General features: G+C 38.6%; 1 protein-coding gene across 1 annotated transcript in view; it reads right to left on the bottom strand.

Annotated features, from left to right (window-relative positions):
- Window positions 1–14783, bottom strand: part of NWD2 (NACHT and WD repeat domain containing 2) — a 204411-nt gene that overhangs the window by 93254 nt on the left and 96374 nt on the right. The window contains exon 3 of the mRNA XM_065907053.1: window positions 4560–4676. Coding sequence (XP_065763125.1) covers window positions 4560–4676 — 117 coding nt within the window. The remainder of the gene's footprint in view (window positions 1–4559; window positions 4677–14783) is intronic.

Raw genomic sequence — 14783 nt, 5'->3', positions numbered from 1 at the left:
GCTCTTCGCATCAGGTGGCCAAAGTCTTGGAGCTTCAGCTTTAGCATCAGTCCTTCCAGTGAATACTCAGGGTTGATTTCCTTTAGGATGGGCTGGTTTGATCTCCTTGCTAACGTATTTGTGCAATCTGGTAGCCCCAATGAGAATGCTACATGTGCTTTGACTTACTGAGACTCCACAAAACAATACTTACAGGTGGCATATTCTCTTTGTCCTGACTGTAAGATGTGGGGAACACCCCTCTGAATGCTAAGTCATGGAATCTCTGTCTAACTGGTGCTCTTTTTTTTGGCTGCAGAGGCCAGGCGTGGCTCTCCTAGGGGAACCTGCCAATGTAGATTTCTACATCATCCACACTGTGGATGGAGGCAATGCAGGGAGATACTGTCTGCATGCCGCAGAGCAGAGCATGTACCCACATATTTGGGTGCAGCATCCCTAAAGTTTTCTAAGCTTTTCAAACTCTAGTTTAAGCCAGCAGAGTACTTAAGGTTTTAATCAACTTCGCTATGAGATGGGACTTTACTCAAGATCCAGAGTCAATGCCCAAACTCTACCACCAATTCTCTGCGGCTGCTCTGAGTCTGGAGGGATGACAAAAAGAAAACTCTCTCTTCATAAACACATCTTGTGGAGAGGAATGGGGCTGGGATAGGCAGTATGTATATGAACTCTGCTCTTCTCCAAGAGGTGATATTTTTCTCCCCTTCATAAGGACTTTTCCTGAATTAAGTGGGTGGAATAGGCTGGTGGGGAAAGGTTCTGCTGTACTTTGCATACTTTATGAAGGCTGAGACAATTCTCTGCACTTAAAAGGAGAAACAGGTAGTGACTCTGGACTCAGCTGTGAGCTGCCCCCTTGTTAACTGCAGTCCTGATGAGAATCCCTTCTTGGGAGCAGGTAAAGGTCTTAGTAAGTAAATTTCAGCAAATTAATATATACTCTCTACATTTTATAATGTTAAGAATGAACTCAAAACCCTTTAATATTTGACTGTCTGAATCAAGTATTAACACTTTCTACATTGAGACTATCCTCAACATTTTCAAAGGGAAAATTTTCCAGTATCACATAAACACCCAATATTAATAAAAACATTTTATTCTCATTGGAAAATAACTAAAATCACCACTGAATAATAACTAATACTTGTGTAGCCCTTTATAGTTTACAAAGAACTCTCACATACACCATCACATTTGGTTTCTACAACAAACCTTTTATATTTATTTTACTTTCAGTTTACTGTTATTTTTTTCCCATTTTATGGATGTGATAATTAAAATATGGTGAGGTGAGTGACTTGCCCTGAAAGAACTAGGGCTTCTAACTTCAGTTGTGAAATAAAAATTGTAGGTTTTCCTCACTGTCTAAGCCTTCTTCTAATCCACGTCTCCAAAAGCTGTTCTTTCTTAGTAGAGATGATGTATTTGTGTGGTATGTCTCCCAAGTTAATCCTGAGAGTGAAGCTGGACACTTGTCTAGGTACTTTACTCCATCACTCTGTCCTCCATGTGACTAAAATCAAGTGTACAAACAACTTCCTGGATTAACAGGTATAGCCTGCCTGTCTCTGGGACCCCAGGCCCCATCTCAAAGGACAACTTTTAGGAAAGGAAGTTGAAAAGAACCATCTGCATACAACATTTAAGTCCAAGTTCCCTCTGGACGTCAATTCCCGAGGTACTCAAAAATGAAAGCTTTGTTTGGTAATTTGTAACTAACATAAGGGCTAGTACCTGTGAAGGCTTTGAAGATAAAAACACATTATTTTTTTTCATTCAGTAATAGTGAATTTTCTTGCCAAGGACTTCAGCATTAGGGGAAGTAATATGCCATGCTTCGCCCCGGGGGGGGTCATCATGACTTCTCGAAATATCACAAGGGAGCAGTGGGCAAGGAAATTGGAGCTCAAAAGCGACACACACAGCCCACTGTTACCATAGTTACAACAGGAAAGGCCATGAGAGACGTACTTTTTCCTATAAGCAGTGAAATAGGCCTTGCATGATTTAGGATGACTGGGGTGAATAATCCTGGCTCTGTCCACAGGGTTTTATTATGGCTGCCTTGAGTTTCAACGTGTAATAGGAACAGAAGGAGGGATAAATGATTTGCTTATGTTCAGTGAAGTTGTTATGGGCATTCTATCAGTTAACTTTTACTCTCAGAACCTGCATGAACTTACGAAGTCTTTATTCATCCCCCTGCCAGCAACTTCTAGGGATTAATGGCCATGACTAATTTTAGTTACTTTGAGTATGATACTCTACAGCAAGATAAAAGGAGGAGAATGTCTCTCTCATCCCTGAATTTCTGAGGCTGGACTGGTCTAAAGCTATGAAGATCACAGCAGTAGAGATGCCCCAGGACATATACACACACACACAGCTCTTTGTCTTCTCAATCTGGCTTTCTAAGCATAGTGGAATTTGGTCTAACTTGTCTTTCAGTGTTTGAATCTCTCCTACAGAATCTCTGCCAGAGTGATTTGTGGTCTCTAGTTTGATGAATCTATAAAGTGTGCATCACTAACAATTTAGGCAGTTTTGAGAGAGAATGATTGCAACAAAAAAATAACGCTTTTTGTGGGTTACTATTTGTCAGACACTATAAAAAGTGTCCTGTAATTTCGTTTCATCCTCAGAAAGACACCAGGAAGCAGGTAACTATTATTCCCAGTTTACAGATAAGGAAGTCAAAGCTTAGAATAGTAAAGAAGTTCCTCCCGTGTCCCACAGCTATGAAATGTCAGTGAGACCCAGGGTCTCTGACCCCCAAACGTGAGAGAAAGCTAAAGCCTCTAACAGCTTCACCTGGAGCCAACATCTGTCCCCCTGTGGTTTCTGCCTGCTGCTCCAGTTCTATCCCCTGAAGACTCACGGAAACTTTTAATTCCTCTTCCACTACCAGCTCTTTGGGTATCTATAGATTTTTTTTAGGATTTTCTGCATTCTCTTCAGACCACAGGACACTGTTTTTAGATGTCCATTCTCTACCCCCCCGAATCATGTATTGTTCTTGTTTTGTATTTCACATTGGTTTTCGTGCTCTGCCCTCTGTTCCACCCCCAGCAGCCACGGTAGGCTTTAGAATGAGTTGGATCTTTTCCGTCCTCTGCTCCATGTACTCTGGCTTCTCGTGTACAAGCACAGTGAAATCTTTCTAGTCAGTTTCAAGGTGACAAGGCCCCATGCTGTGGCCTCCACTCCCGCACCCTCCTGCTCACGCCGCATGTTCCCAGCTCCTCCCCGGGAAAGCTGTGTGCTGGGATGTCCACTCGGTTCTTCCCTGTCCCTCGTCCTGCCGCCTCCTTCAGTCACCTTACTGGTGAGGCTTTCTCCACCTCTCTACTCAAAATAACAACTCTCTCCCCTCCCTTCTCTTCCCTCTCCTCCTTCCTTTTTGTATTTTTCTCCATAGCTCTTGCTGTTTACTTGTTGCTTTGATATTTATCTGCCCTCTCTTGCTAGCCCCACATAAAAATGATGCAAGTCCCACATAAGAATGATCCTCCATGAAGAAACAAAGTCTTACCTTCTCAGTTCAACTCTAACAGTCATCAGAAACTGACCTACAAAATGATCATTTCATATAAATCTACTTGCCCCAAAACTAAGAGCATTCACTAGGTGGCTGGTGAATAAATGAATAATTTATCCACATACTAAAAATATTATAGAACATCCTTTATGTACTTTACCCCTTATGTGGAGTTTGAATGTAAATGGACATGCAACCACATATTAAAAGCTTTCACTGATACACTGAACCTAGGTTTTAATTGTATACTACGACATTTTCTCCACTAGTAATTCAAAAGCATCCCTCAACCTCAGAACATCCTGTGTGGAAAGGGCAAACTTCCCTATTGGCTGGTAGGAGTGTCTGGATTCAGGATAAGGTCTGTCTTTGGCTAAATTAAGGCCACGATTTTGTGTATCACCTGACACAGAGTGACCTGCTTCTCTTACCACCACTGTGTTTACACAGAGGACTGGACTTGGATACCCCTTTAGAAAATAATGACAAATTAATGATAATGTTCCACTTGAGCATCTCTGGCTGAAAATCACTGTAAAAACAAATTTTTCCACATGATATCAATTCCTATTGGTGGATCTGACACAGTGTATTTAGTTTAACAATGTCTCAGCCACAGTGTTTAAAAAAAAATATGCCAGAAATTCTAATGCTGAGAAATAGATGCTAGGATGGAATAACGCATGATAAAATGTAAGGAAAATGAGGACACTTATTGGAGGACTGACAGTAATCCTCACTGCTGATCACAAGGTGCTGTGGAAATTGTTGTCAACCCCAAGCCCTCCCTTCGATTACCACTTCAAATTATTTACCGTTAATTTGCAGTGCTGTTCATGGCAAGTGGAGGGTTTTGTCCTCACACGCTGAGGACAAGGAGACAGTTTAAGAATGTCAAATAGATATAGCAAAGCAAGTACTTTCCCCCATTCTAAAAGCCTTTTAAGAATCACAAATCAAGAATTCTCACATTCATCTACAATTTAATATAAAGCATTAGTGTTTCTATACCCACAACAAAACATGGACCTGCAGAAGTTTTCAAACAATCCTCCAGCAGCTTCATGCGGGTCTTCTGGAGCTCAGGGCTGTCCCATTCATCTTCATCAATTCCCCAGTACAGATCTATGACCTGGGGACCAACAGAGGAGGCAGTGTTAATTCACCTGTAGGAAAACTCAATTGACATGTAGGCTTTATTCTTACTCACAATATTAAGCTAATATGACTTCTAATTTTTCTCTTGGCAGCATGTTTTGCCTTAGAGAGGGAAAATGATTTTTAAGATCAATCTAAAGAGGTTTTTTTTTTTTTTTTTTTTAATCCCACGATGGTTTGGGGATGACACTATTTCTTTTTTTGTTCCTGATTATACTGTTGACATGGGCACAGAGAAAATGAAATGTTAAATGTCAGAGGCTTTGCAGTGCAGGCTTTCATTATATTGAAATAGCAACAGGATTTCAGAAGTCTGAAAGCAGGATGTAGTGACTACATTATCTGAGATAAGTAACAGTGTGTAATTTTACACTGTGTCTCAATATGAGAAGGAAAAACCACAGTGGGCATTCACATATACTGACCCAAAGTTAAATAACTACATTTCTTTAAAAAAAAAAAAACCAAAAGAAACCTGTTATCCCAAGGGGATATTTTGCTTATATCTGTTATCTCTAAGCCCCTAAACAGCTCAGCTTTCATCAATACATTCCTAAAAAAACGTGTATAGAAGACAATGAAAGGGATACCTTACAGAGAAGTGAGGATAATAGGATCCTCTGTCTCCTTACTTCAAAGACTACAGGGAAAGATGCTGAGAATCTGTAAGAACTTGTACAATTACACTTTTTGAAAAATTTGCTATGGAGAGCAGTATGAGTTCCATTCCCTCTACTCAACTGCTATCTGCATAAGGTAAATGTTTCTAATTGCAGCTTTGAAGAATTCTTCTTTTCCTTACTTCCTAAAAGCAGAACAAAGAACCCCCTCTTTACTGTTTGCAAGGCGTCCAGTGAGATGGAGACGCAGGGCGTGGGTCCCCCAGTGTGCCCCAAGTACTGTGTGTACTTTCCTTCTCTTGGCCAATGCCCCACACAAGTGTCTGTACCAAAATCTTTGTCTGTATTTGAATTTTTAGGTGACTGATGCAGATATAACAGATTCTTTAAAAACTATCCCTATGGCCCAGGCCCTGAGTTCTGTAACATATGAAACTATTAGCACTTATTTTGGGGTTCTTGCTTTAATATTAAGAAAGGGGGACATCTGAGATATACCTTCACTGTCCAATATGAGAGCCATTAGCTGTGGTTAGCCAAAAGTAAATAAAAGCTAAAAAATTCAGTTCAAATGCTCAGTAGTCACATGCAGTTACTAACTTTCATGTTAGAAAGTACAGATATATTTATATATACTTCACCATCATAAAGTTTAACTGGACAGAACTGTAAATTACTGAACTTCATATACTGAAATTACTAAACAAGACATTTTTGACCATCTGCCAATAAACTGTCAAACACACGAATGTGCAATGTGAATGATAACTCGCTTGTGCCATATACCCAAACAGCCATGCACAGAACCTGGTCCCCATCCTTTTGGCTGACACTGTTTGAGGATCTGAGGAAAGGTATGATTTAGAATAGATGAGATACAGAAATGTTAAAAATGAAAAGTTAATGTAACAAAAACTATAAACATATACCTGCTATTCCAGTCAAATCTTTAAGTGACATAAAATTATATAAAGTAATAATGATGTCATGGTAACTTATTAGATGTTGCATCTATAACAACAATAGCACAAAAGGGGAGAAAAGGGAATAGAGCTATAAGGAAGTAGTCTTTCTACTGCTGAGTCACTGAAGTCATATCTGACTCTGTGTGACCTCATGGACTGTAGCCCGCCAGGCTCCTGTGTCCATGGGATTTTCCAGGCAAGAATACTGGAGTAGGTTGCCATTTCCTTCTTCATGGGATCTTTCTGATACAGGGATCAAACCCATGTCTCATGTTTTACAGGCAAATTCTTTATCACTGAGCCACCTAGCTCACTGGAATTAACTTATTATTATTAGGATCTGCTTATGATTTATACTAATAAGATGTATATGCTTTAAAATAACTATAAAGAAAAATCACTCAAAAATAGTGAAAAAATCATTAAAGGAATTAAAATGTTAAATGAGAAAATAGTCACACACTGCAAAGCAAAGAGAAACAGAGGAAAACAGATGACAAATATATAGAACAAAAGTAAAATGACAGAAGTAAATCCCATTATGTCAATAATACCATTATGTCAATATATTAAGTGTGACTGATTTAAACAATACGAAGGCAGAGATTGATACTGGATAAAAGCAAGACTTGACAATATGCTTCTATAGGAGGTATACCTTGGGTTCAGAGTGGTTAACAGCGGAAAAAGATTTATCACGCCAACACCAACCATAGGAAAGCTCACCGGGCTATCCTAATATCACAGAAAATAAATTTTAAAACAATGTAACTAGAGATGAAGAGGGGCATTTTATAATAAGGGTCAATCCAACAGGAAGATATAACAATTACAAATGCATGTGCAACAAAGAGCCTTAAAATACATGAACCGCAAACTGACAACAGTGAAGGAGAAATTGACAATTCAACTGTAACAACTGGAGACTCCACATCTCATTCAATGATCAGAAGAACTAGAAAGAAGATCACCAAAAACCTAGAAGACTGAAGCAATACTATAAACCAACTAGTTCTAATCTGTCTTAGGACAATCTATCCAACAACAGAGTGTACATTCTTAAGTCCACATAGAACATTCTCCAGGATAGAACATATGTTAGATCATAAAACAAGCCTCAATAATCTATTTTTTTTTTTTTTTTGGTTACTGTAGCCAATTTATTTATTTATTTTTTTATTTATTTTTATTAGAGGCTAATTACTTTACAATATTGTAGTGGGTTTTTGTCATACATTGACATGAATCAGCCATGGATTTACATGTGTTCTCCATCCCGATCCCCCCTCCTGCCTCCCTCTCCATCCCATCCCTCTGGGTCTTCCAATTCTCAATAACCTTAAATGAATTTAATTCATATAAAGTATGTTCTCTGAATACAATGGGATGGTATCAGAAATCAGTAATAGAAATTTGGAAAATTCACAAGTATTTGGAAATTAACATACTCCTAAATAACAAATGAACCAAAGAAGAAATTACTAGGAAAATTAAAAATTACTTTGAGATGAATGAAAATGAAGATACAACATACTGAAACATGAGATGCAAGTAAAGCAATACTTAGGGGGAATTTAGAGCTGTAAACACCTATATTAAAAATGAAGATTTCAATAATTTAACTGAAGATAATAGGAAAAGAAGATCAAGGGCAAGCCAAAGCAAGCAGGAGGAAGGAAATAATAGATTACAATGGAAATTAATGAAACAGAATAGAAAATTTAGAAAAAACAGTGAAACCAACAATTGGTTCTTTGGAGAGATCAATAAAAGGGACAAAACTAACTGAATAGACCAAAAAAAAAAAAAAAAAAAAAACTATCTAAAATGTGGGGTGAAGAGGCTATAACTACTAACCTTACAGAAATAAAAGGATTATTAGAGAATACTATGGACAATTGTTGCCAATTAATTAGATCACTTACATGAAATGGACAAATTCCTAGAGACACTGGCTATGTAAATTGACTCAAGATAGAACAGAAAATGTGAAGATATTTATAACAAGAGATTAAGTAATTTTCAAAAAGCTTCATAAAAAGAAAAGCCTAGGTTCAGATGGATAAACCGGTAAATTCTACCAAATGTTTACAAAAGAATTTGTACCAATTATTCAGTCTTCCAAAAATTACAAAAGAACATTCCTATCTTACTCTGAGACCAGTATGATCCTAGTACCACAGCTAGACAAAAATATTATGAGGAAAGTATAAAGCAACATCTCTTATGAAAATAAACATCCTCAACAAAAATACTAAAACTCCTAACCTGGTAGCACATAAAAAGAATTCTACAACACAACTAGGTGGGATTTATTCCATAAATGCAGCGTTGGTTTAGCATCAGAAAATCAACTAATGGGAGACACTACATATTAAAACGGAGTCGGGTGGGGAGGGAGGTGGGAGGGGGGATCGGGATGGGGAATACGTGTAACTATATGGCTGATTCATGTCAATGTATGACAAAACCCACTGAAATGTTGTAAAGTGATTGGCCTCCAACTAATAAAATAATATTTAAAAAAAAAAATAAAAAAAAATAAAACAATGAAGGATAAAACCCGTATGGTCAGTCTCAACAGACACAAAGAGAGTCCAACTAAATCCAACACCCCTTCGTGATTTAAAAAAAAAAAAAAACCCTCAAACTAGTAATAGAAATTAACTTCTTCAACCTGAGTAAAGGGCATGTATTAAAGAAAAACATATCTAACATTATAATTAAGGAGCACTGAAAGGTTTCCACCTAAGATTAGGAGCAGAAGAAAGATATCCAGTATTTCCACTTTTATTCTACACTATACTGGAGGTGGAGGTTCCAGCCAGGGCAACTGGGCAAGAAAAAGAAATAAAGTAAGTCCATAGAGGAAAGGAGAAAGCAGATCCACCTTTATTCATAGATCATAAAACCTTATATATTGAAAATTCCAAGGAAACCACTAAAAAACTTGTAACTAATTAGTTGTACAAGGTTGTAGAATACAAGATCAATGTATAAAACCCAACTGTAAAACTCAACATCCAGAAAACTAAGATCAGGGCATCCAGTCCCATCACTTCATGACAAATAGATGGGGAAACAATGGAAATATTGACAGACTTTATTTTTTTGGGGGCTCCAAAATCACTGCAGATGGTGACTGCAGCCATGACATTAAAAGACGCTTGCTCCTTGGAAGGAAAGTTATGACCAACCTAGACAGCATATTAAAAAGCAGAGACATCACTTTGCCAACAAAGGTCCGTCTAGTCAAGGCTATGGTTTTTCCAGTGGTCATGTATGGATGTGAGAGTTGGACCATAAAGAAAGTTGAGCACTGACAAATTGATGCTTCTGAACTATGGCGTTGGAGAAGACTCTTCAAAATCCCTTGGACTGCAAGGAGATCCAACCAGTCCATCCTAAAGGAGATCAGTCCTGGGTGTTCATTGGAAGGACTGATGCTGAAGCTGAAATTCCAATACTATGGCCACCTGATGCTAAGAGTTGACTCATTGGAAAAGATCCTGATGCTGGGAGGGATTGGGGGCAGGAGGAGAAGGGGACGACAGAGGATGAGATGGTTGGATGGCATCACCTACTCGATGGGCATGAGTTTGAGTAAACTCCGGGAGTTGGTGATGGACAGGGAGGCCTGGCATGCTGCAGTCCATGGGGTGGCAAAGAGCTGGACACAACTGAGCGACTGAACTGAACTGTACGTCTATATACTAGCAAGAGCAAACTAAGATAAATGAAAAAGTCCATTTAAGAGCATGAGATAGAATAAAAAGCTCACAAATAAACTGAACAAAAGAAATGAAAATTTTACATTTTGAAAATTACAAAACACAATTGAGAGACATCCCCTATAAATGGATGGGGGGAGTAAATATTAAGATGGCAACACTTCTAGATAAAGCTACAGATTCAATGCAATCACTATAAAACTTACAGCTGGCTTACAGAAATTGACAGGCTGATCCTAAAAATCATATGGAAATTCAAGAGACCCAGAACAACTAAACTAATCTTGCAAAAGGAGAATTAAGTTGGAAGACTCACACTTCCAGATTTCAAACTCAGTATGAAGCTACAATAATCAAGATAGTGTGATACTGGCATAAGTGTATTCAATGGAATCAAATTAAAAATCCAGAAACAAATTCTCCCACTTATGGTCAACTAATTTCAACAAGGGTGGCAAAATAGTCAATAGTATTGAGATAACTGGACAATTACAGGCAACAGAGTGAGGTTTTATTCCTGCCTCACACCATATATAAAAATTAAGTAAAAATGGATCCTAAACATACATTAAGAGTTAAAACTATAAAATCAGATTCTTATAGAAAACATCTTTGTGACCTGGATTTGAAAATGGTTTTTTAGATATGATTGCAAAGTTTTAAATAAGTAAAATAAATTCGGCTTCTCAAAATTAAAAAAAAAATTGTGCTTCAAAAGACACTAACAAGAAGTGAAGAAGGCACCCTCAAAATGGAAGAAGATATTTGCAAATCATATTTCATAATAGGTTTGTATCTAGAATATATTAGGAAGTCCTACAACTCAATAAGACAACCCATTTTAAAACAGACAAAAGATCTGAGTGATATTTCTTCACAGAATATAAACAGATTGCCAATAAACAATAATCAATATTACCACATGAAAAGATAATTTCATAAGTCATCAGGGGGATTACAAATCAAAACTACAAGATAACATCTCATACCCACCATGATGGCTGTGATCAAAAAGACTGATAACAGTGTTGATAAAGATGTGGAGCAATCACAAACCTCATGCACTGCTGGTAGGAATATAAAACAGTGCAGCCACTTTAGAAAACAGTCTGGCAGTTCCCCAAATAATTGAACAGAATTTCCACACGATCCAGCAAATTCTTCTTGGTATATACCCGACAGAGATGAAAACCTACCTCTAGACAAAATACTTATACATGAATGTTCATAACAGTAGTATTCATAATAGCCAAAAAGTGGAAACCCTTCAAATGTCCATAAAGTGATCAATGGATAAATGAAAATGATATACATCACACAATGGGCTATTTTCTGGAGAGAAAAAAGTAATGAAATACTGATACATGTTACAACATGGATGAGCCTTGAAAATGCTATCCTCAGGGAAAGAAGCCAGTCACAAAAGATCACCTGTTGCATGATTCCATTTACATGAACGGTCTAGAATAGGCAACTCTATAGGGTCAAAAAGTAGATTACTGGTTGTCCAGAGCTGGGAGGGAGGGGTATGGGGCAATCAGGGAGTGATGCCAAAGGGGACCAGATTTCTTCTTCGGATGATGGAAATATTCTAAAATTGATCTTGGCAGTACCTACCTAACTGAATATACTAAAAACACTGAACTGTATACTTTAATTGGGCCTTTTTTTTTGATACATGAACTGAATTATATCTCAGTAATACTCTGCACATCTAGCTTGGACTGTGATTTTCTACAGGTCTTACAACTTCAACTCAAAGAACTGAGAGTAAGAACGGAAATGTTTAAATCATGCACCTAGTATATGAAGAGCTAAAACAATAAGATGTCACTAAATATATGTGAACAAATGACCAGGGTAAAAGTCAAAATGAAGCATTCACTTATTTTTTAAATAGAAGCCTAAATGTCACAAGATTTACATGCCATCTATGGGAGTCTTTTATAATAGTTTTCGCACCTGTTATTTCCTTAAAATTTGGCCACCACTGCCTTCACCCAGGCCTTCACAAGTCCATGTATCCTTACTTCAACTGCACTGTTTAAAGAAAAGCTGGAAGTAAGAGAATGTTTAAATTGTTCTTTCTCAAATGTCTTTAAGAGCAGAAAATGATGAAAAATAAAATCAAGCAACCATGAAGACAGGGAGGAAATAAATAAATGAAACATTTAGCTTATGCCACACAAAACACCATTATGGGCAAACAGAAATGCCATATATCCGCAAAATCAATAACTGGCAAGAAGTGGCTGGAACCCAAAGTGCCCAAAAAGACAAGATTTATCATATACTTTAAGAATTAAGTTTAGCTTTTGGCCTAATGTCCAGGCACCGCAGACACTGGAATCTAATTTGCTCTTTATTGGAATACTACCTTGTTGACGGCACATTTTATGTGCCTTTGCTTATTTCATCATAAATATAAAAGCCCAGGAAAGTAATTTGATTCTATCTTTTTCCACTTAAAACTATCTGACTTCTTTACAAATATTCTTAGGGAAGCTAATTTATCATGCTCATTATAATGTGCTGAATTGGTCTGAAAACAAAAAAGCCAGAAAAGAAAAGCTCTAACAAATTTTAACCAGTAGAAATCAGACACGATCATTTAAATACCAAGATTACTGAACAAACAATAAAGCAACGGTGTAAGAAACAAATAATAACTTTATGCTTTATCAAAATAAAACAAAAAGTCAAATTTCATTTTATAATGGCTTCCCATGAAGCGCCTTTGAAATTTAAATATTTTCCAAAATATTTTCCTTCTCAATTTTCCCGTGCTATAGGACGCTGCGTGTGTGTTCAGTTGCTCAGTAGCGTCTGACTCTTGGCAGCCCCATGGGCTGTACTGCGCCAGGCTCCTCTGCCCATGGAATTTTCCAGGCAGGAATACTGGAGTGGGGACCATTTCCTACTCCCGGGGATCCTCTCTACCCAGGAGTCTCTTGTGTCTCCTGCATTGGCAGGCGGGTTCTTATCACCAGTGCCACCTGGGAAGCCATCTGACATTATGTGAATGCAAAAAAATGTAACTACAGAGACAACAGGAGTGGTTCTGGTGTCGGACAAACACGGTACTCAGGTGGAGGCTGCTTCTCAAAGGTGTCACCAGGGGAGGCTGCACACTCGCTCTCAGGATTCTCTCCTCGCCCAGTGCATTTCCTCTGTAGGAATTATCTTGTTTTATACTGAAAACAACTCACGTTACTTTAGAGTTAGGAGTTTGTTTCTATTAAAATAATATTTCTCTAGTCTTACTGGCCTTTACATTTATAAGACATGGCTTTGAAAAGACCTTTTGCTCTTTAAAAAAAAATAAAATTTAAAAAATTTAATTGGAGGATAATTGCTTTATAATGTTGTGTTGGTTTCTGCCACACATCTACATGAATCAGCCATAGGTATACATGTGTTCTTACGCCTCAGACTAGCATTGTCAGATACTGTTTCCAGTGATAAGTTACTGTTAATGGATCTGGAAATTCTTACTCTGGTTAAGAGTGACTTCCCCCAGATGCATGGGATACAAGGAGGGGGAAAAAGCAAAAAAAAAAAAAAAACAAAAACCCCAAAAACCTGACAGGAACAGAGCCAACTTTGGGTTTTTCACTCCGACACATTATTTGTAGTCATTTTCATTAGAACTATTGCAAATACTGACGACTTAGGTCACCTGCAATGTTTCTCTTGGTCAAGTGTTATCTGACTAGGATAGATGGGAACATGACTAAGGTATCCCGATTTCTGAGAAAACTGGGTCCTAAATCAAGTACAAGAACAGGCTGGCCTCAGTGGTCATACACGCTCCCCAGAAAGAGGATCCAACAGCGTGAGTGAGGATAATGTCTCATTCACAGCCTCACAAAGATGACTAACTCCTCAAACCTAATGCCTCTGTGTCTTGGGAGATGCGGCCATGGGACAGTCCTAACAACGAATGGTAATGTGATGGTAAGAAAGAACTGAACACTTGACTAAGGCAGGACCTCTGACTATTTAAGGCTTAATGAACTTGGGGATGCAAAGAAGGTACCAGGAGTTGCTGAAGGCAGACAAGAAGCTGCAGGTCAGGAGCCCCATGCATCGATGTTGAGACCAAGCTGGGGAAACTCACTGCATAAAGGACCTTAGCCAGGCTGCAGAGAGATACCAGTTCCCTTCAGGGGCCGAGCACTTGACCACAGGCAAACCATACGCCTGAGGGGAAGGCCCAAGGATGGCTCTGCTCTGTCGGGGGAATATCAGCCACCACTGTACACGAGTGACCTGCTCTGCACAGCCATGCCTGCATCACTGCCACAGTTTCCTAAACCACCTCCCTGCTCCCCCTCTGGCTCCTTCTCATCCACTCACTACCCTACAGGCAGAGGAATCTTTTCAAAATGCAAATCTGATGCCCTAGTTAAGATTTCCTTTCATTCTACGAGATACTACATAGAGTAACTTACTTATTCCTTAAGACACAGGGATCAGTTCAGTTCAGTTCAGTCGCTCAGTCGTGTCCGACTCTTTGCGACCCCATGAATCGCAGCATGCTAGGCCTCCCTGTCCATCACCAACTCCTGGAGTTTACTCAAACTCATGTCCATCGAGTCAGTGATACCATCCAGCCATCTCATCCCCTCTTGTCCCCTTCTCCTCCTGCTCCCAATCCCTCCCAGCATCAGGGTCTTTTCCAATGAGTCAACTTTTCCCATCAGGTGGCCAAAGTACTAGAGTTTCAGCTTCAGTCCCTCCAATGAACACCCAGGACTGATCT

Source organism: Muntiacus reevesi, chromosome 16 (assembly GCF_963930625.1).
Source record: "Muntiacus reevesi chromosome 16, mMunRee1.1, whole genome shotgun sequence".
Classification (NCBI taxonomy): Eukaryota; Metazoa; Chordata; class Mammalia; order Artiodactyla; family Cervidae; genus Muntiacus; species Muntiacus reevesi.
Note: the sequence above shows the minus strand (reverse complement) of the source record. Positions and strands in the feature narration are given on the sequence as shown.